General features: G+C 46.1%; 1 protein-coding gene across 8 annotated transcripts in view; it reads left to right on the top strand.

Annotated features, from left to right (window-relative positions):
* The window catches only part of PHF21B (PHD finger protein 21B), a 289,303-nt gene that overhangs the window by 205,867 nt on the left and 61,026 nt on the right, over positions 1–22,410 (top strand). For 5 of the 8 annotated variants that reach the window (XR_012633363.1, XM_074901758.1, XM_074901759.1 and 2 more), the window contains one exon: positions 15,639–15,929. The exons of the other annotated variants lie outside the window; for them this stretch is intronic. Coding sequence is in view for 4 of the 5 variants with exons in the window: in XM_074901758.1 (XP_074757859.1) it covers positions 15,639–15,929 (291 nt within the window). In the remaining variant the exon portion in view is untranslated. The remainder of the gene's footprint in view (positions 1–15,638; positions 15,930–22,410) is intronic. 8 annotated transcript variants of the gene reach the window in all.

Below are 22,410 nucleotides of genomic sequence, written 5' to 3'. Positions count from 1 at the left end.
TAGGGTCCCCACGGGGGTCTGGGAGTTCACAGTGGCGTCTGTAGGGTCCCCATGAGGTGGCTGAGGACCCTCATGCTTTGCTCCGTGTTCAAGCTACTTCTCACAATTAACAGCGGAAAGGGAGAGCCCCACTGAACTCCTCTGCTTTGTAATTCTCCGTTGTGAAAACAGTGACCAGAGAGAAAGTAGCGGGGTCATTTAAATAGGTTCAGTTGGATTTCTTTCTGCCCTTAACGCCAGTTTGAACCAAGACTGATTCTGCTGAAGTTGATGGGTATTAGTCTGCTGTAGGAGAGAAGGAAAAAGCTCGGTGTGCACATAAACTACAGGAGAAGTTTCTTGCTGGCTCTGTAGTCCAGCAGTGCTCTGAGCTGGAGGTGTGCCAGTTTTAAATCTGCAGTTACCAAGTTCAGTGAGGAGGGAACTGCAGAGGCATAAATCTCGGAAGAGAAGTATCAGAGAATCTGAGGCCCTGATTTCATCTCCGTGGCCCAGTAGCTGTCCTGCTCAGGGCGCAGGCGCCTCATTTTCCCTTTACGATGGCAGAGGGGCTAGTCTGGACGGATCCATGTGCCAGTCCAAAGCAGTTGGGTTGTTTTTTCCTTTCCTCAGACCTAAGTTTGCTCTTGAAACAGCAGAAAGATGGCACTGGCTGCTGTGTAGCCATGTTTGTCAGGATCAGAAGCCTGATTTTTATTTCCCCCTGTACTCCAGTCATTCTGGTCTGGACTTGCCCTGGTTTTCTGCAGCTTATGCATGGGTGGCACTGTTATACTCACAGACTGTATGTTAACGGGCAGACTCTCTCAGAAAATTGCTCACATATCTTAGAGCGCATTAAAAAAAAAAGAACAAACCAACAAACCCACAAATCTCTCAGCTGAGAACATATGTGCCCTGTTTCAACATACGTGCCATCTTTGGTTCATCCCCACCCTCCCCAGATAAGCAATCGACTAATAAACTTCCATCATGTTGAGTTTTAGAATGGAAATGCTGATAAGCCCTTAAGTGCAGTGATGTTAATGGATCATACTGATAGAATAAATAGCAGGAGATTCAGTCACGCTCACTGCTAAAATACTTAGGAGCTTCACTTTCTTTCCAGCTTGCAAAAGTTTCCATTTACAGATTGCTTTTCCCGTTTATAGATTTAGCTGCTGCTGAATTCAGCAGTCTTTGTCTCTTGCCACTTTGTCCACCTTCCCGTTAAGAAAACATCTCTGATGCTATACTTCCTCCTGAAACTTTCAGCTAAAAAATCGAATCCGTTTGCCTTTAGCCTAGCACAGCACTGCATTCCAGAATACTTTGCTTTTGGCTCCTGAAAAGAATGCTGTCAAAAAATCTTAAGTTTTGAATGCCTTTTCCTTAATGTCCTGTTTCCTGCCTGCTCTCTCCCTTTGCATTTCAGTGATTGTGGGGTTTTTAAAATATTTTTTTTGTTGAGTTGCTTTTTTGCTGGCTCCCGTTCTTGGGGTTTATTTCTTGTTTTTCGTGTCGGCATAAGACTCGGGGTAGTGTCTTGTAGGTGGACGTGTCTGCATGGGGTTGTTAGTGTATATTAAGCTGAGGTGTGAACTTGCGGTGCTTCAGCTTTTTTGGTAAAGGTTGTTTGTAGGTAGAAACTGTTATTAGAATTATTAAATATAATGATATAATAATTTTTATAATCAATAGATTTATTTTCCTTGAAATGGCTGTTGAGAATACAGAACATATTCCCTGGCAAGCTGTAAATGCTTTAGGATAGGTCAAATTTTAGATCTGAATGACTTGACAGAGACCTATAATCCTCTGAGGGTTGAGAGGGTAGTTTACGCGCTGTGTCCACACGGTCTTAAGGCTCCCCGCTGAGTGTGCATATTATCTTTGGTTATGTTGTGGCCAGTGGTCTGCTGAACATGGGACTCTTTCCACACAGGCTGCAGAACACCCAGCTGAAGGGAGTGAGTGCTGATTGCTACTGGGAGTTCTGGTACTCCACCTTGTTGGCCTGGAGGTGAAAGGCACGGTGACTTTTTTTGGTTCCTTTGGCCAAGTTGCATTGTCCTAACAGGCTCTTGCACATGGTGTTTCTTTCTGTTTCCCAGTTCCCTCACAGTTCACTGTGAAGTTGCCAAGCCTGTGCCCATAGCTGTCCAAACTCCACGCCAGCACTCTTCTGGAAGGTGCTTTTCCCTCCTGCTTCGCTCTTCCTCCCCACTGCCTCCTCCTGCAGTGTTGGCCCAGTTCATGCTGCAGCTAGAGTGTGAACTGATGTGGGTAACCAATCTGCATTAAAACCTAGATTTTTCTTTCTTTGCCAGGTTAGCTTTAATTAGCAGAGCTACTGCTCTATTGCACGGGTGTCTGAATGCTGGTGCACTCGCAGAGGTCAGGATGGCACAGGAGGGAGGATCAGGAGACCAGGAGATGGCTTCCTTTGGAAGCACCATGAGTTTATATCGGCATACAGCGTTTGGTAAAACACAGCCTGTTCCTCTCACCTCCTGGAGAAGGCCGTCATTATTAGCCTTTATTTTATTTTTCAATATTTCTTTTAAAGACTTTAGTTCTTCAGAAAGAAAAAAGGAATAAAAGCAGGAATAAAATGATACGGAGCTGGGCGCAGTCGCAGTATCGATAGAGAAGCGGTGCAGAGAGCTACTTCTTCCACACTGGGTGTTGTTAACATCCTCACCTCCTGCTCAGAGGGGAGCCACTGGAATGAGCAAAGTCCCATTTTGCCCCTTATTTGCCCCATTCTTTTTCGACATCGTGCCTTTGCTGTTCACACAGCTGCAGCCCGGTCTTATCCCGGGGTGGGGGTTACGCACCAGATGGGTTTGGAACATAGGAACTGGAACAAGGACTTCCTTTTTGTTTCTCACTTCTGGCTTGACCTGTATTTGAACTTGGATCTCTGAGGGGCTGCTGCACAAACCTGCTGCAGAACGCCATGGCTGTGTCTCAGTCCTCGCCTTCTGCTCCGAAGAGCGTTCCACTCTTGCAGAAGAAAAGACCAGCCCAAATAGAAATGTCAAAAACGTCAGGTGCGCTGCAGAACCGGAGAGCCTGAGCATCCGTTTTAACTGACCACCCCACCATTTGTTTGTGTTCAGCTTCTTTGCAAAAACAGCTTTTACCAGAAGAAAAGCTATCGGCTGTGTTAAATGTTCCAGGCAGAGGATCCGAGTGACTGATTGAGGTAGAGTTTGTATTAAGTGGCTATGATGTTTTGCACTCCCTTGCACACAATGGGAAATAAGGCCAAGAGGATGTTGTTTATTCTGATCCTTAAATGTAACAAAGTTGTGAAAAAGTTTGCTAAAGCTTCTCTCATTCTCTTCTCGCCTTTCTTTTGTGCCCTTGAATCGTTTCTAAGTTTACCCGCAGATCCGTGTCACTCTGTGCAGCTCCTTATATAGCTCTCATGGCTGAAGTATCTAAGTGCTTTCCACTACCACAGCAAGAAAATCAACACACAAAATGTCTTTCTTTCTCCTGTCACCGTTCAGGGGAGTAGTTCAGAAACTAGTTCAGGTCCTCACAACTGCAGACTAGTGTCTAAATTTTGCAGATAATTTCCATTTTATCTGTGCATTATATAACCATCTCCATCTTTATGTGTGAAGGCAACGGCAGAGTTACTGTGTAGTGTGTCCTTGCTTTCTCCTTAGCCATTGTGTTCCTCTCCTATTGTTGTTTTGAAGTGGGCCCAGTCTGTTCTTTCTCATTCTCTCTTCTACGTTCCATTTTATTTACTGCCATTGGCACGATCTGCATTATTTATTGCTCGTTACTCTCTCTTTGGCCTCTGGAATAATGGTTGTGTAGTGTCTTAGTTTCATCCTAGGATCTACACAGTCCTTCATTAGCAGCTCCTTTGTCTCTCTTTAATATTCTTTCCCAACACTGCTGCTGTATACCTTTCTCTCCCTTTAAGCATTATCTTATCATTTGCATTTCCATTAAGTTAGAGTGAAAGCATATCATTCCCTTGTTTCTTAAATTTACTCAATATTTTCAACATCTGCTAATATATTTGTACAGTTCAGTCATCCTAAATAGTTTTTTCATGCATTCTCTGAAGTCTCATTACAAGAAAAATATTACATGCTGTATCCCCCTCTTATTATGACTGATCAATTATCTGTATCTAGTCGAGTCGTATTACTTGTGATTCTCAAACTGGAAAAGTTTGCTTATGATTTTTCACATGTATGTACTCACAGAGAATTCTTTATCAGACTGGGGCGGGGTAGGGAGAGGTGGTTAATTTTTTTTATCTGTCTAAACCACCCATGTCCCTAGAGGAACTAGGCTGTTATATACCCCCCAATTAAAAAAAGTAGGGCATTACATAGTGGGCTGAGCACGTGACAGAAGGCTTGTGAATTCCTAATTTCCACTATCCCCTGTAAGGGGTGAGAGTAGATCAGGGGGTATTCATTCAGCCAGAGTTTGAAAATTACCAAACTTGTGGTTTCAGTAATCCGTTATTTGATCATCTAGCTTTTTGAACACCAACTTCTTGAAAAACAATAAAACCCACTCACTGGAGCTGTTGCTGCCTCAAGTGCCGCGGCAGCCGCCCTGCCTGCACGCTCAACCGTAAGGTTGGGTAGACAGGGTGTTTGATAAACAGGGCACTTTGGCTGTTCGGGTTTATGTTTTGGATAGGGCACATGGCAAATGAAGTGGTGTGGCTGAAGGAGAAATGAAGGGAGGAGTGAGGATGCTCTCTTGGTGATTAAAGTTTTGGGTTTGCGACGTCGAGGTTCAGCTTCCAGCTTTGACTTGGTAACGTCATGTGAATGTGTGCCCGTGGCCTCAGTTTTATGTCCTGCAGCTTCCTTCCACGGGTGTAGTCAGAGCTGCTACCTCTGGGAGGGTTTCATCGGGTCAAAGGGTGCAGGGATGCCCAGAGGTCCAGGGAAGGGACGGAGAAAGGCCTTCAGACCGTCATCCTCTGTATATTAAGGTGTATTAGAAGGTTGGAAGTCTTGAGATGGAAGCCCCTTGTCAACTCATCCTTCTAATTCACTTCTGCACAATTGTTCATCATTCTCATTCCATAACGTATAATACATTGTTTTATCTTACGATGCAGGAGGAAAATCCCTCAGAGACTTGGCCCTTCAACCCCTTTCTGTCCGTTGACAAGCAGAGCTCCAAGAGCCCTATGATGAGAAATCTGCCCCCCGTGTGTCTCCTCTTCTATTCTTTCCCACTTCCTTGAACGCTTTCCTTCAGATTTGTAACACTTCTTTTTAGGGGTGTAGTTATCAACGGGGTGTTTGTCATCTCTGGCTCTGGGCGTTGCTGCATTTCTAGATCTGTAAGATTGCTTTTTATGCAACTTGTGGAAAGGAAAAGACAGGTAATTAACTTTGTGCCCTCCGCTTAGTTCAATATCTGGCCAGGCCCGCACACACAGACCCAGAAAAATACTTAGAGCTGTGAAGTCTCGTCTTCATCTCCACAAGGGTTCCTTTGGAAGATGTTAGAAAATACCGGCAGGCAAGATGAGATAAAGAGTGCGATAGTGCACTGCCTTTGATTTGACAGCAGTAATCGTGGTGGATTAAGATGAGATCATATGACTTAACTTGCCTTTAATAACTAACAAACAGCATTTAATAGATGCTAGCCGGTTAATTTTCACAATGCCTTTGTGAGGAAGACGTGTTATCAAGTTGGGAAACTGAGGCTAAGGGATTTATCTAAATCTTAGAAGACATCTCTTGATTACCTTTCAGTTCTGATGCGTGTAACCAGACGTAGACAGAGGTCCAGGCTGGGGTGACAGCACACTACTCACTGTGCTGCTGAGCCACATGGGTTTTTCAGTAGTAAGGTGTGCTAATAGTTGATGGCTTTTGCAAAAAAAAAAAAAAAAAAGTTGATAATGCTACCTTCCCCTCTGTCCTCTGAACTAAGCCCTCTCGTCGGGTTTAGTGAGGAAATCTAGAGCTGTTCCATTCACGCACCAACAATCACTTGCAAAACTGAGCTGGGCCACCTGGGTTCAGGGTGCACGAGCCGAGGGTGACTCTGCCCCTGGCTGCTGCCCGCTGAGCTGGTTGGTCCGTGTAGACACGGGGGCCTGGGTTTGGACGGGGGTGTCTAGACGTAGGCACTTAGTTCGGGCTTTTTATTTCCCCTTCTGCTTTGTTTGCTCTTACCAAAACTGTACTTTAGAGTGTTGGAAAATTGAAAGGTTGCTCCGAGCAGTTTCATGACTACCATGCAAATATGCCTGCCCTTAGAAAACAGTAATCACTCCAGAGTAACACAGTAATACTAAAAGCTCGCGCTGTCAGGATGAAATGTGTGTATGTAGAATTGCAGGGGAAATGTCTATACAAGGTCTGGAGAGGAGGCAGGGATTTTTTTTTTTTTTTTTTTTTTTTTTTTACTTTGCAGCTTATCCAGAATTTCTGGTGGGAATACTTCACAACTGAAGCTCTGCCTTCCCTTGGGGGAAATGCAACCATTTAACTTCTTTCTTCTTTATATGTATACGGAGGAACTGATGGTTTGATCCCACGGGAAGTCTGTATCTGTTCACAGTTACATTTGTTCATTTCAGGAGGATTCTGTGTTATCTGGGAAAAAGAGAAAAAAAAGAGGGAAAAAAAAAAAAAAAAAAAAGGATTTGGCTTAGTTTATTGTATTGCCAGTTCTTTCTGCCGTACCAAGGAAGATGCGTTTCCAAATTTGATTTTAAGCTGGGGTGAAGGAGGGAGAAATCAAATAAATTATTATCAGGTCTGGGGTGGAGGGGGCTGGGGGGAGGGAAAGTGAATCAGGAAGCAGCAGCTTTGAAACTGGATACAATAAATTACTCTAATTTATTGTTTATTTTTCTGATTGCGTGCAGTTGCATCTCTCTTTTTGCCTTGCTTGATCACGGGAAGCAGCGCATTTTAAAGCAAAAACGAGAAGCCCCTGAGTTCTCAGCTTGGTCTGGAGCCGTACTAGGGTGCAAACTTTAATGACATTCACACGGAGGGAAAGAAAAATAGTGAGGCAGAGTACTGAAACAAAGGGAGGCAGGGTATCAAGAAATGCGAGCTTTGATGCCATTTAGAAAGGGTCTGGATCCCATGATTTATCTAAAAATGACAAGATGCCCCTCTAAAAATGCAAATGCCTCCACTGCATCTTGTAGCTATAATGAATGAGTCTTTCACACAATGGAAACATTCAACTTGTTTTAGGGCACTTACTGTGGCTCCATATGCTGAGCTGCATGCTCCTGGCCTTTAATCACTCTGCCTTTGTTTTTTCAAAACTTAAATTAGAAGCACATTAGTGTTTATGTGGCGTACGCCCTGGTTTGGGGGTTTTTGTGTGTTTGTTTGTGGAGAGTTGGGGGCTTTTTTATTTTTTAACGTTAAATAAGCCAGACGAACGCTGTCTTCTTGAATGCCCGGGACGTGGCAAATCATGGGAAACTGAAGTTGGCGAGAGCAAAAAAAGGATGTGAATTTTGAGCTGCTGATGGCCCGTAGGAGTCCAGCTCTGGAGCTAGGGGAGAACCCATGTTACACAGCGGGGAACCATTTAAACCCTCCTCTGACCTGCCGAGAGGATGCCTGTATGCTGCCGTCTGGTTTATTCGAAGTGAGATCAAGCCAAAGTTTCCCTTTGTCACAAATTGGGGTTTAGAAGGAACATTTCAGAGATGTGCGGGCTGAGGGGCAGCCCTGCCACCACGGACCTGATCCAGAGCACAGCCCACCCCATCCACAGGGGCTTTAGCACAGGCTGCCTCTGGCTAGGAGCACTTCACCGTGCGGTTTTTCTTGGGGTTAAGGGAATAAAGATCCATCCATCAAATCAAATATGAAACCAACCGCTCTTTCCTTGGAAGACTTTTGGGGAGGGGTTTATCCCACAGGCATAAGGTTTGGTTTTCCTGATGCGTGTCTGCAGCGTACGTGCGAGTGGGCACACGTGTAACTCCGCTGCAAGTTTTAAAAGCTCTGTTTCTGACAGAAAAGTGGGCTAATTAATAGGAGTAGGAGACAAAATGCCAGCTTGTAGATTTGTTTCCCCTGCAGAAATCAGCCCCCCTGTTAGACTGCTCCTTCTTGATCTGATGTAACAAGAAGAGAGAGTCAGCTGTGAATCAAGCGCCTTGTTCTCATTTCCTTGATCATTGACATGGTTTGAGAGAGAGAAAGGAGGAGGGATTATTTGTGAGGTTATTAAAAAAAAAAAAACAAACCACAAAAAAAACCAGGCACCCTCGCTACCCCTCCTCCCTTCCTTCAAGATGCACAGGCACTTCCAGAATGTTCCGTAATATGAATCTGACTTTTCTCATTAAATATCTTCCTCTTTTCCCCCTACTCCTTGTTAGTTAAAAAGTGATGTTTACAAGTCACTAAGCAGATAATTCCGAGCTTTGACGAGCGGATTGCCAGTAAGCAATGCAGTTGAAAACGCATTGGTTTTTTCAGTCAGCAAGCTGTTTAATGGTTTCAGAAATTAAAGGCTAATTGCCCTCGAGTGAATGTGTGCTTTTCTAACCCTACTGTTACCATCATTAGGGTATTTACCAGTTTGGAAAATTCTCTCTTTACATAAATCTGCTAATTCTTCGCTGCTGCCCTGTCCTGGAAAGCAGCCACCACGCTGAGAGTTTTGGCCCCAATCAAACACGACGAGCTGGGGTGGGTTGTTTTGGGTTTTTTTTGGTGCAACTTTAATCGTTGCCCGTCGTTGCGTTCGGGCGTGATGGTTTTGCTGCAGGATTGTACAAGTTTGTTCATGTAACGTTCACGCTGTCAATGATCCCTTGCGAAAGAAAATTGCGTGTCGATGTTCTCGTTAGGATATCAAGGAGATAAGGAGCTTGATTGTCTTCAGAGAAGCACGCGGGTGGATTTGGTAGCGGAAAAAGTTGAGCTTTTGTACGCCGCAGTATGCGTCTGCGATATATAAAATTGCTGATGTGTAGAAGAGCTTGGGAATGCTTCTAAACCAGATTTTTAATACCGACAATATTAATGGCAGCTTTTCCTGGAGAACGTGGCTGGTTGGAAAATCTAAAGCCATTGCACCTTAATAGAAAGACTGTTTCATTATTTCCTGGCATTTGCTTTCTTTCTAATTAATGTCTTACACAGAAGGGGTAATCATTCAGCCATCTTTCTAGCTTAAAAAGAGTCAAAGATTAAAAAACAAACAATTACCCAATGTAATTAATTTGAGAGGGGATTTGGGGGGCTGTGTTTAGAGGGAGGGGTTGTTCCCCTCTTCTGTTCCAGTCAGTGTTTGTCATTCTTTGGCAGGAAGGACTAATTTATTGTCTGACTCTCCAATCTGGATTCATACAGGGCGGCTTTCATTCCCTCCCCCGCCGCCAAAACTCTTCTGATGTGCTGTGTATTTGTTTGGGAGGGGAAGGAGGAGGGGGGGGGAAGGGAGAAGGTTATATGTTTCTGACCTGCTTTACTGCTTTTCAACTGAAAGTAAATTAATGCACACACTAGATTCCCCTCTGCTGTGCTGATTGGATCCTTGTGCCGATTAAATATTTCACACTGATAGAGGGATGCTGAAAGCACTCAGCTGGTAATGTGGTATGTACGTCAGTGGTACAATAACTGACTTTCAGGTTAAAGTCAAACAAAACCCCCAGTTTGCTGCAGTTTTGATTAGAATGAGTTTCACTTTGAATTTAAATCCTTGAGCCTGCTGCAGCGATGGCTAATTAACTGAGATCTGATAGAGAGAAAGGAATACATTCTTACTTCTAATGACAGGCAGGCAGGAAGTTGTCAGGGAAAAAAAAAAAAAGAAAAAGAGAAAGAAAAAGAAGAAACCAACAGACAAAAGAAGCCTTTAAAAAAATAATAACGCTGAGATTGTAGTTCAGCACACGTAAACCTCCCTGCCCGTGTTACACACTCAGACTCCTTTGGCTGAAAGTCTGCCCCTGGAAAGGCTGTTTCGATTGCGTCTCAGATTTTCTTCAGATATTTTTTTTTCATCCTCCTGACAAAAAATAACACCCGAGTTCCACCTAGTCAGGCAGTCACTTTTCCTCCTCGTTTTTTAATTGCGCTTTTGGGGGCTTCCCTTAGGAGAAGGCAGAGGGGGGAACAAGGTTTTGCTGCATGGAGCAGCCGAGGGGATATCCGCTCGGAGGAGGAGGAGGAGGAGGAAGGCTTTCTGCCCCCGGGTACCACATATCATCCCGCACCGCAGCAACCCCTCCCTGGGGGTCATTAAAAATACTTCTGTCGAGCAATTTCTCCTCCCTCCCCTCCTTTCTTCCCATCCCTTCCCCCCCGCCCCAGATTGGGCGTCGGAGGGAGGGAGAGCGCTTGCATCAAACTGACAGGTCATTTACCCAGAGATTGGCAGGAGGAACTACCCCAGCCTGCCTTAAAAACGCTCCTCCTCCTCCTCGGGTGCACGTCTCGAACACCATCGCATCGAAATACGGCGTTTCGGGAACAGCGTGTGAAACTTTTCTCCGTGAGGGTCTTCATCTTTGGTTGTATGAACACGTGTTTTAACATCTTCCCTTTGGGCACGGGCAACCTGGCGCCCAAGGGTTGGACGCAAAAGGGAAGCATTTTTTTTTTAATGGGAGTCAAGGGATAAAATACAGCCCGACACCTCCATAACCATCCGCCAAACTTCTGGGGGTGCCCACGTGTGTGCATCTGCTCAGCCGAGGCTCACTTCTGAGTCAGTGTGTGTGAAGTTACCCAGGGGGTTGGTTTGTGACTTACGGCGCAAATCGGGCAGGATCGTCTCTGTCTATAAGTAGCAACTTTGAGAAATACCTGAGAAATACACAGAAATTAATGGGATTGTACCAAAATCCTAAAACAACGATGCTAAAGCGCCATAGCTGGTGGCCTGTCTTCAATGAGTCTCTGTGCTGTCACTCTTTGAATATTAAATATTCCGTTGTTCAAGAGAATTTTATTGTGACAACTGACTAAACGAACAGAGGTCGTGGCCCTCGTTGCTGAAGAAGTCTGTTCAGCTGTTCTGCATGCAGGGCCCTAGATTAGTGCCGAATGTTAAATTATTAATTGACAAGCCATCGGTTTTGGTTTGAAAGTGGATTGCCAGACTTGCACAAGCTAAATAAACTCACAGCATTATGCCAAATGTTTTCTCTTAGCCACGGGGCCACTGACGTTTGCAGAGCTGATATCGCTCTGAAAACAACCGCAGTTTTTCACAGCGAAACTGCTTTGTCAGGAGAGCGTCGTTGTGGAAAGATGGATGGGCTGAAGCGTCTATCTACGGCATGTAGGTGTTAAAATATAAATGTGATGGACGGTGAATTTTAGGTCCTTTTTGAACAGGTCTCGTATTTTCCTAGGAAAATGTGGAGGTTTGTGGAGAGGCGTGCGCCTGTTGTAATTCGCTGCCGCTGTGGAGCGCAGCCGGTAGCCAAGTTGCAGAATATGCAACTTACATTCTTATTTGAGATGGACGGGCAAAACAAAGTTGAGATCAGCTCGGCAAGGATTTGGGGACGAGATGTGAGCGGCAGCGGAGCCCAAAGGAAGGAAGAGGAACCCGAGCCCCAAGGGGGCAGGCACCGCGTCGCTCGGGGCATGTGTCACAGCAGCACGGCCGCCTCCAAACCCTTCTTCCTTCCTGCGCTCTTTCCATTTCTTTATTCCCTGAACACCACGATTTCGTGGAGCGTGATGGGGGGAGCAGCGTTTTGAGGAGGCTCAGACTGTTTGCCCAGCTCATTCTCACCTGCGAGCCTTGACAGCGCAGAGGGGGTGGGCAGAGGGCTCACACCTACAAATAAATAGAAAGGCCGGAGTTATTTTGATCCGTACAGGGGAAAAATATTAGCTCTGCTTTGAATAGTTGAGACCGTGCCATCTACAAGATGGGAAATCATAAACAAGCGGCAGCTTTCCAGCACATTGTGGTGTGTTTGCATGTGACTGGCATACATATTTCAAACTCCGGTTTGCCTGTGGCATCCTGCGGTGAAAATGAAAGTTGTGTTGCTATTGAAAAGGCGCTGCTTCAAAATTGGTGTATTGTGAGGACTGTTATGCTGTGGATGAGAAGCAGTGACCTGCTTTCCAGCATTTAAAGCCAGTATTTTTTTTATTTTTTTATTTCCCCCCCCCCTCTTTTGGCTCTTCCGTTCTATCAGCACATGTTTTCAGCTGCAGTGTCCAAAGCTTCCTTAGTTTCTTACTATTCATCATTCCAAAAGTGTCAGGGAATATGTTATGCTGACTGATTCTCAAAATGCAGATTTTCTTTCTCTTCAAGAACCAAGACTATTCTTTTAATTAATCTGGCAGAAAGAGAATACAGCAGATGTAGGTTTTGTTGAGGATTTTTTTTTTTAATCTCTCATATCATAATCTTTGTTTCTGCCAACACGCCTTTATCGACGTCTTCACGGGGTATAAAGTAAAAACGGTTGTTAGACAGAAAAACCACATAATAGCTCATCTCCTAACTAACATAATCTGCTTAAGGGGGGTATTTTTTCAGTTTCGGTAGGTACATTTCCAGGAAATTAATAAATGAGAAGAGACACTGTCGCTGCTTTTCCCAAGACAGATGATTTTTCTCTAAGTCTCTTTTGGACACTAACCTTGTGCACCTGATCTTTTGGATATGCTTTGGTACTTAGCTTCTCAAATTTGCAGTTATTTAAATAAGTTGAGCATAGCGTTGTTCCCAGGGGGAGGTGCTTGCAAGCCTATCACAGGGACACAATTTTCCCCCATATTTACTTAGAAAAGCCCCACAACCTAAATTAAAAAGAAAGTTTTCCATTAGGAGATGAGTGATTTTACAGGCATTTAATATTTACCTCAACGTGGACCAAAACAAGCAGTAACCCTTATTTCTTTAGCTTTTTTTTTTTTTTTTTTTTGTGGCACATGCACGAATAGACAGGTATGTCTGTTTATTAGGAAAATACTAACACACGTAGTGAACTCACTGTTAATGCACAGAGGGAGAACCGTGGAAATTGGATGGATGGTAGCTCGACGAGTAGTGATTTTTTTTGTTTGTTTATTTACAGAATTTGTACTTCTCGGTACGATTTCCTCCTTTGGAGCAAGACAAAAAGCAATTAATTACTCTTGAATTTTGTCAGGAAAGTCATAATTTACTCCTACTTATTTACTTGCTTTTTCCAGTGGGCTACCAAGGATTGTAAATCTTTTGGGATCACGGAGTTTTTTTGATTAGATGTTTTCTGTTGCTGAACCGCCTGAGAGAAAAGTAAAGTTGTACTAACAGCAGCTAGAGTATTGCATATTAGGAGCTTTATTTAAGTGAAAATGTGGAATCAGTGCAGTACCACCGAGTATTTCGGTGGGAAGTTTTTCCTTCAGTAATCCCAACGTTCACACAGTTGAGGACAAACATTAAAAGACGCTTCATCAATACAGGGACCTACCAGGGATAGCGAATGCTTAGTTTCACACAAGACAAAAAAAAAAAAAAAAAAAATCCAAACCCTGGCGCTACTGACGTCAGCAGCAAACCTCTGGTTGTCTGCAGCAGAGCTAGGATTTCACTCCTGGACTAACTCCACTTAGGTAATGGATTTATAGCACTGTAACCAAGCGGAGCGTTTTCCGACAGCCTGCGAGCTTTTAGTGTTTTCCACGTGACATAAATCAAAATAAAAACACAACCGCCAAGCCGAACTCTGTGTGAAAGCTCTGCTTTACCGTACAGGTGAATAAGGCACCGTGCCAGGAGGGTTTTGGTGGGGGAGAAGCGGCGTTCAGCTCTACCTGCATCCACCTGGTTTGCATCTGTAGCGCCAGACCACTGGGACACCAGTGGAAAACTCCACTACAAAACCCCACGGAAATAGTAGTTTTACAGAATTTTGTCATACGCAGCTTTTTCCACCTATGTAAGACGTACCTGTGCTTCTTGGCTTTCACTCGAGCGCTTTAAAACTACCAGGCAGGTGTATTTTTGCCCTGAAAGAAAAGTTCTTTCCTCTTCAAAATATCTATGCCGTGCAACGGCACAGCCTGAGGAAAATAACTGCCTGGGTTTCCTTGGGGTGACTGTTAGGATAATGGTGAATGAATGGTAAAGGCAAAAATGAACGAAGCTTAAAACAATTTGTATGATGTGGTGCTTACTAGGCTAACGCTGACATAAAAAAGTCATTCCTTTATATTAAAATACGAAGCAGGTGTGATAAAGTGTGTGCTTGCTAGTGCATATACACCAAAAAGTACAATTCCTGAAGCAAACATACTTGACAATTAAGACTTCACAGCCTCAAAGCGCATCATAGGTTTAAAGGTAAGAAGGAAGGTATTTTCCTAGAAGTCAAGTTAGTTTTGTACTACGAGGCTCCTATTTTATACCCAGAAGTAAGATTTATTTTTTTTTCAGCCTTGCTTCTGGGAAGAACTAAGCATGTCTGTGACTTTATATACACACATATATATACACACACTATTTTAAACAAGGCTTAATGATTTCAGAAGTGCAGCAGCAGACCTGGAGAAGCAGTAAAGCCTCCCGAAAGGTGACGTGTTTACATGTAATCATGTTGAAGCCGATAGGACCGGTCACCAAATAAACTCAAAGCCGGGCTTTGCTGTCAACGCTCCTAAAAATGAGATCTTTAATACTTCAGAATATCAAGAGGATTGAGCCAGCATTTTTTTTCTTTTTCCACGTATGCCCAGTCTGCCTAAACGGCATTAATAAGAACAGTTTCTGAGATTATCCGAAGTGCAACAACTTTATAGAAGTTTTTTTTTCCTGTTCAAAAATGAGCATTTTACACCGACACGGGCATTTGCCATACGGCAACCTCACAGTGCCTATAGAGATCTCAAACACTAAGTCTTGTAAGAGAGACCGTACCAAGATCCTCATCAGTGTGTTCTTGCTAGAGATGATGGAATAGCCACTGTAACTGCTAAGAAAAGCAAGAGAACGGCGAGTCAGGAGGGGTGCTGTAGAGAAAAGGCAGCTTGGGGGGGAAAAAAAGCAAAACGGGAAAAATAGTGCAAGTTTGTGAGGAAAAAAAACCACAACAAAACAACAACAAAACAAAACAAAAAAAGAGAAAACAAACAAACAAAAAACACAAACAAAAAAACAACCAAACAAAAAAAGCCCAAAACAACACGGGGCGGGGGGGGGGGGACGGACAGAAAACCATCTCCCAAGTAAGTCTGGGGGAAGGACAGAAGTGAGGACGGGCTGGGGGGAGGCGAACGCGTGTAGAGGGTTTTCAGAGGAAGGGAAAGGTGAAAATAACATTCTTTACGTCCCAAAGCCTTTTATTGTTAATTATTGTTAATTAAAGCAGTATTATCTAGGTATTCTCATTAGTTCCGGGCATAAAGAGATGCCGAAGGAAAGAAAAAAAAAATAAAAAATACTTTGGAAACCCCGCGAGTCCCCGAGCGAGTCGGGGAAGCCCAGCCTCCACCCCCCCCCCATCCCCGTCCTTCCAAGAAGAAAACTATATAAAAAAAAAATAAAAAAATTACAACAAACCAACAAACCCCCCCCGAAATCCGCGCTGGCAGGGGCCGTCCCGGCCGGGGGGCTCCGGGGGGTGTCCGGGGGTTGCGGGGCCCGGCGGCGAGGCTGACGCCGGTTCTTTCTCCCCTTCTCTCCGGCAGACGCTGGCGGTGCGGGGCTGTCCCGCCGCCGTGCTGGTGGGGGGCAGCGGCGGCGCCAAGCCCGGCGGCGTCCCGGCGCTCCTCAAGGCACCCGGCGGCGGGGGGGGCAGCCCCGGGGGGCAGAGCGTGGCCATCCCGGTGCTGCCGGCCAGGGCGCCCATCGCGATGGTGACGGCGCACCTGAACGGCGGGCTGGGCCCCGAGCCCCCCCAGAGCGGCCCCCTCAACCTGCAGAGCCCCGGCAAGCTGGGGGGGGGCCGCCGCCAGGCTGAGCTCGGCTCCAACGCCCAGGTACCGGGGGGACCGGGGGGACCGGCGGGGCGGGCGGGGGGGGGCGGCGCCGCTGCGGGAGGGAGGGAGGGAGGGGGGGGGGGGAGGCGGGGCTGGAGCCCCGACGGGGCGGAACTGGGGGGGGAGGATGGGGATGGGGAGGGTGATGGAGGGGGGGAGGATGGGGAAGGGTGGGGGGAAGGTTGAGGAGGGGGGGCAGATGGTGAAGAGGGGGGTAGGGGTGGTGATGGGGGGAGGTGGAGGGGGGGCGAATGGTAAAGGGGGGCCGGTTGGTGAGGGGAGGGGGGGGAGGGTGAAGGAGGGGAGTATAGTGAGGGGGAGGCGGTTGATAAATCGGAAAGGTGGATGGGGAGGGGGGGCTGCGGGTCGTGTCAGGGTAAGGGGTGATTCTGGGGGTGAAGCGGGGGGGCTGGGTGTTTTCTCCAACTTCCCCCCCCCCCCCCCCCCCGTTCGGAGGGTCGCGCCGGTCGCTGCCCTAGAGGGGTGGGGGGGTGTTTTCTCCCTCTTGGTGCTGTGGGGACCCTCAGCCCCACAGAGAGTGCGCCCCCCCCGGGGGTACGGGGAGCCCCCAGGCCTGGCGGGTGCGGGTGTCCAGAAGGTTTGGGGGGGGCAGGCAGGCCCTCCCGCCTCTGGCAGCGCCCTGGGCAAAGGGCAACTGGGTTCCTCCTGCTGCTGGCCCCCAGTCGCCCAACTGGGGCTGCTGTGCGGGCACCTTCCCTCCCCCAGACAGAGAAAGCACAAGCTGGGGGGGCTCAGGGTGTTGGTTCCCGGTTTCTCGGTGTCTGTTGAAGGCTCATGGCCACAGTAACCCAAAGACACAATAACCAGATGGAATTAGCGGAGGAGGGCCAAGGAGGAAGGGGTGCCGCTCGCCGGGGCTTTGTGCAGTCTGTGAGCAGCCACAACAAGAGAAGTTTTTACTCCGGTCGTGGTGCGTGGCGAGAGAGGGAGGTGATGCTCATGAAGTTGAAATGTGAAGGGACAAAGCCTCCCGAAAACTTCGGGGCAGAGGATGGATGTAAACTGTCACTGCTGACAGAGGAAATGTGGATTTTTTAAATTTTTTTTCCCCCTACTTTCTGCCCATAGAGGCTGTGGTAGTCTGTTTTTTCATTCTCCCCCTTCAGAAGCTCAGGATCTGAGTCTTTAATAATCAGGGAAGAATAACGCAGGCTGGATAAGGGCAACAGGCAAACTGTACCTGAAGATGTTTGTAAATCGAGGTGACGTTGGGATGCGTGAGGCTTTTGAGTCCCCAGGAAACCCCTTCCCAAACCCCCAAACCCCCCGGACAAGGAGTGACCGTCACCTCCTGCAGCCACGAGCAAATGGGAAGCACATCCACCCACCCGGGGGAATCACATCGTCCTGTCACTTTTTTTTAAATTTTTTTTTTTTTTTTCCCCTGGAGAAATGGCATTGTCGTTAGCTGTTACACTAAAGTAGCTGTGTGGGGAATTTGATTTTTGAATCTCCATCCTGTATTCATGCTGGGCAATTTCCTTTATTGAAGGTGTTGTTTATGCTTTATTGAAAAGATACTTGCAGCTATCCCAGTAGATATTTCCTAGAGTCCTGGAAAATAACTATATAAATGGTAATCATATAAAAGATAAAACTTTCAATATTTCAATGGTCTATCATTTTGTGAAAGACTGTCTTTTACTGTCACTGTCAGGAGCCATAGGAAGAAAAGACTCAAAACAGTGAAGGAAGAAGCTTGAAGTGACATTTGATGCGTTTAGCCTGAATAGTGAAATAACAGTCCCAGGTGCTGGGTAGAATAGTTGCCTGAAAACTTGTCACTTGTGTTGTTAAAGACTTTCTGGCCTGGTGAGCTGGGTGCTCTTGGGTTACCTGTCGTGCTTCCCATTTCCCTTCACACAAGGGCAAACTGGTCCCACTTGGACCTTCCAGGTCCCCCGATGTGCCGCGGTGCGTGGCAGCCTGCGGGAGCGCAGCACGGATGTTCCTCCACGTGTGTCTGTGCTACCTTCTCTCAAACAAACAGTATTTGCCCTGGCATTGCACCTATTTTATATTTTTTTTAATTTTTTTTTTTTCAGAAAAGAGCTTCATTTTAATCAAAGCTTGCTGTTACTAGGATAGCGTGGGAGTAGTGTCCAGCACTGGGGTTTGCCAGAGGAAGACCTCCAGTGTTTTTTCTATAGAAATGTCCTCACGCTGCAAGTTTTCAACACCTGTAGCCCTGTGATTTAGTATCTCTGATTAGGTCAGAAATTTATTGAAGAAGCAGCTGAGCAATGGCAAGTTTCGGAAGCAGAGGACTACAGTGGTTTCATCTTTTGAGAATAGTCAGTGGGCAGGGCTAAAAACAATTAGAAATATTGAATTGTAAATGTAAAAAAAATACAAGCTGAACTTTGGTCCTAAGCTGTCAGGAAGCTCAGTGCTGGAGTGAATGTTAATTATCACTCCGCTACCCAAATTAAATTTGTTTTGCAAGGTTTCTTTTTCTGGTCCAATGAAAAAAAAAAAAAATCTATTCTTGCTCTATGGTTGCTATTCTTGATTGTTCCCGTAGTGGTGATTACAGATCAATAGCAGTAACACCTTAGCTGCTAGCCCTGTAGAGTTGGAGGGAAATTTCATTGCTGACATTTATTAATAAGTGTTTACTGTTTCTTCTGTTTTTTGTTTGTTTTTTTTTTTTTTTTTGGTGGCGTTGTTACGGCTCAGAAAAGTTGGGGTTTTTTTCTGCTGAAATGTATGAAGTTTGTGAGATAGAGGATAATGACAGCCTTCTGCAAACTGGGTTAAGGTGGCAAGCTGATAGTAGTAAATGAGATTATTGGTGTAGTGTAGCCCATTCCTCTGCATCTGCAAAGTGAGGGAAAGGGCAGGGGCATGAAATGTAATGATATGAGTTTCTGAACAGTGGTTTCTGCTCGAGAGCATTTAAGGGGATCAGGATGTGTGTACGGTCATCTCAAGTGGTATCTAGCAGGAAGAATGAAATGCTAAATGAAACTCAGCAGAAAAAAATAGGGCATCAGACACTATAATCTAAATACAGAACTTTCAAATATAGATAGGATTAAAAGTAAGTTTGTTACAGAAAATTCTGGTTCGGGCAGCTGCGTGTCAGCACTTTCATTTTAGGCTGTTGTTTACCCAGCAGATTTTTAAAGTGATTTTGAAACATCGTTGACTATAACGGAAGCCATTTCTGCACTGAAAAAAGAATCTAAATAAATAGATTCATAACAGATACCGGAGGACTGTTTCGATATTTCCCACACCTTTTGTTTGAAGGAAGAACCACTGCGATGTGAACAGTGATTGCGATCTGTGAGCGCTGGAAATGGGGAGCTCCAGAAACGGGCACTAGCTCTGCACTGTTCCTTGGCAGCTTTTCCGAGTCCACCCAGGGTACGAAGTCTGTGTCGCTCCACGTCTGACGGAGCTACAGCGACGCAAGTGTACGTGCAGGGATGCCATGAGCATGGCTCTTTCTCCCGCTTAGAGAAATGAAGCTTAGGGCTTCATTTGGATGTCCTGGAGCAAGTTACGTTGGCAAAAGAGGAATTTTGCTGGCATAAGCTGAATTTTTCTGGCATATGCTGTATACAAGCTAGGAGTGCTTTGCCTTCAGAGAATCGCTACTGCTGTTCTGCGTAGAGAACGCCCTAGAGCTGCTGGACAGTTGTAGGACATCAGCATGCCTGTACCTATAACGTACTCTTGGTATAAAGAAATTTTAATACCAACCTCTGTAGTTACATTTTTATTGTAGTTGTATTGATACGGTATTTGCTGTTTCCTATCCCAGCCACCATTTCCTGGCAGAAAGTAGGATCAGAGGTTGCTTTGCTGAAGGACAAAGTCCCATCTGCTGTGCTGGAACAATGTACGGGTAAAGAAAATGCCCCTCTGCTACCTCCTCATTCTCTTCTAAACAGCAAAGCCAGCAGGCATCCCAGAACCTAGTTTGGGGAAAGCAGAAAGCCTTTTGGCCGTCTGAAAGACAGTTGCATCAGCCAGCTATCGGGAGGACAAGCAAGGAGGGGGGAGTGCAGCTGCCAGACCGCTTTTCAGGAGCTGCAGTGGGAGAAAAAAGCGCTGGAAGGGCGTCTCTGCCCTGGGCCGAGAGGCACCACGATACAGACACACGAAGTTGCTCCGTGGAAATGTGGTGCAGGGTGGCTCACGCTCAAGGTAACCTTTGCCTCTGGGGCAGCTCCACTTCTCCGTTCTGGGGAGCTGTGGTTTGCAGCTGGCTTAGCCAGCTCTGCGCAGCCCGGCCTTAAGCTTACCCCTGACCCTGGAGAGCGCTGCCAGGCTCTCACTTTGTCAGCATCAACTCTCTCTCTACCTGTCACGTGCTGTGTGTGCGCCGGTCACCCCCCGATAGTCCCAGAGGCTTCTAAAGTGTGAAGCAGCTGGTAGGAGCGCTCGGATGTTGCTGAAATAAAAGCGCCGTCTCTTGTCTGTGATCCGGGCGCGATGCTCTGTCCCCTCCGTGCGGCTCTTGGAAAACATCTGAGCAAGGCACTGGCTCCCCGTCCGTCAGAACTTCGCAGGCAACAGCATAAAATCTGCCTCCTGCACCCCTCCGGGCTTCCCTTCCCCTGGGTCAGCTGGAGAAAACTTTGGCGAGCTTCCCCGCGCACGTGCGGCTGCGTCCTGGGGCTTGTCTACCCAGGGAGGTGATTTCAAAGCAAAATACCGTATGAGGATTTATAGTGCTATAAATTCTTGGCAAGATAGTAAACTGTTCTCCACAAATGCTTCATTAACTCCACGACTGAAAGAACTACTTGTATCCCTGTTTAGATTAAGCGGGCTACACGAGTATCCGTTTGGGTTTTTTTTCAGGAAAAAGTGGCTTTTATACATGTAGGGGGATGCTCATATATACTTCTTAGCTATCTGTATGTTCAATTTACTAGGAAAAACTGCATTCCAGAAGTTTAAGAACATACCTCTGCCTACGATGGCCCTTTTTCAGAATAATTTATTTGTAGAATGATTTATTACCTTTTCTCTTCGCCATCCCACTTAATGTGCTCCGCTCTGCTCTCTGTAAAAGTGCTTCCTCCATAATTGGAAATCCACCTGCGCGTATGACTAAGTCTTTTTGGCTTTTATTTATTATTCGTATTGCGGTAGTGCTTAGAGGTTTTATTTATAGATATATTTATCTGTATTGGTTATGTGGCTATATATAGCTTTTTTCTATGATCCATGTTACCACAGTGTCTGAGTACACAGCGATAGTTAATTTATCCTCACAATATGGAGTTATTATGACTAAGGTGCCATTATTCTGCATTTGGCTGCTGGAAAAAATAAAGGATCCATTTATGCTTCTTCACAGGAAGCTCCCAAGGGTTGCCTTAGGCGGGATCGCTGTGCTGGCAGCCACGCTACTGGCCTTTTTGGTCATTTTGAGGATGCCTCAGACATGTCCATGCTGCACGTGGCATTGTTGGGAACAAGAACTGTCCCACAAGTCCTCGGAGCCTGCTACAGCCCCTTTTAGCTCTTGCCATAGCTCCTTACCCATCCGCCTCGTGCTTCCTTCTTGATCGGCCGCTCAGTCTTCAGCATCCGCGTTGATATCAGCGTGCCAAGGTCAACTAGTGAGCACAGGGAAGGACAAAAGAAACATCCAGAGGCTCCACATAGGTCTAGGGGGAGGGGAAAAATGAAGACATTGCCTTATGGATTATGACCACCATGGTCAGTTTGGCCATCTGCAGGAGGTAGTTTGGCCATCAGCAGTGCCAGGCTGTCGGTAACTTACCAAACAAGTCCTTGCATTTCTGGAGCCCGTGGCTTCTGGTCTTACAGTGACACCAGCTATATCCTTCTTGATTGATCAGCGATGGCTCATGAATTTCAAGATGTTGGAGAGTTTTGTTGAGGGTGTACTTGAGCTTTATTTTACCTGGCACCGTGCGGGCTTCTGGATGTCTCTCCTGGAGGAACAGAGCAATGGTTGCTCTGTGTGGGTCAGAGTTCCTACTGACTTTCTCCAAATTGTGCCATTTTTTTTTACAATCTCCTCAAATGTGAAACGGGGCTGGGTCTCCTGCCAGGGCCAAGCTAGCACTCTGAGCTATCTGCTTCTGCCAGTTTATGAGGGCAACTCGGTGTGGTAGCAGTGTTCTGTTAGAAAGGACAGGACAGGAGAGAGCTACACAGAAAGCCTGTGGCAGGCAGACTTGGAACAGGCAGGCTGAAGGTTGAGAAGGCTGTGGTAGTGCCCATGCTGTCATGCCCGTGGTTTCATAACCCAGAGTTACTGCAGACAGAGGGATGCTGAAGTGTGGTCCTACTAGATAGTGTTAGAGGAACCCGTGGAGAGCTCCTAAGGACCAAAAAAACCCTCTCTGGGATCTCACCTGAGCTGCTGCAAAGAACGTTAGCATAGATAGGGAATTTTGTGTCAAGAACTTTGCAGAGATTACAACAGGCAGAGGTGAAGACTGAGATTCTCTGAGGTACTCCCTGT

The sequence above is a fragment of the Athene noctua genome, chromosome 3 (assembly GCF_965140245.1).
Source record: "Athene noctua chromosome 3, bAthNoc1.hap1.1, whole genome shotgun sequence".
NCBI lineage: Eukaryota > Metazoa > Chordata > Aves > Strigiformes > Strigidae > Athene > Athene noctua.
Note: the sequence above shows the minus strand (reverse complement) of the source record. Positions and strands in the feature narration are given on the sequence as shown.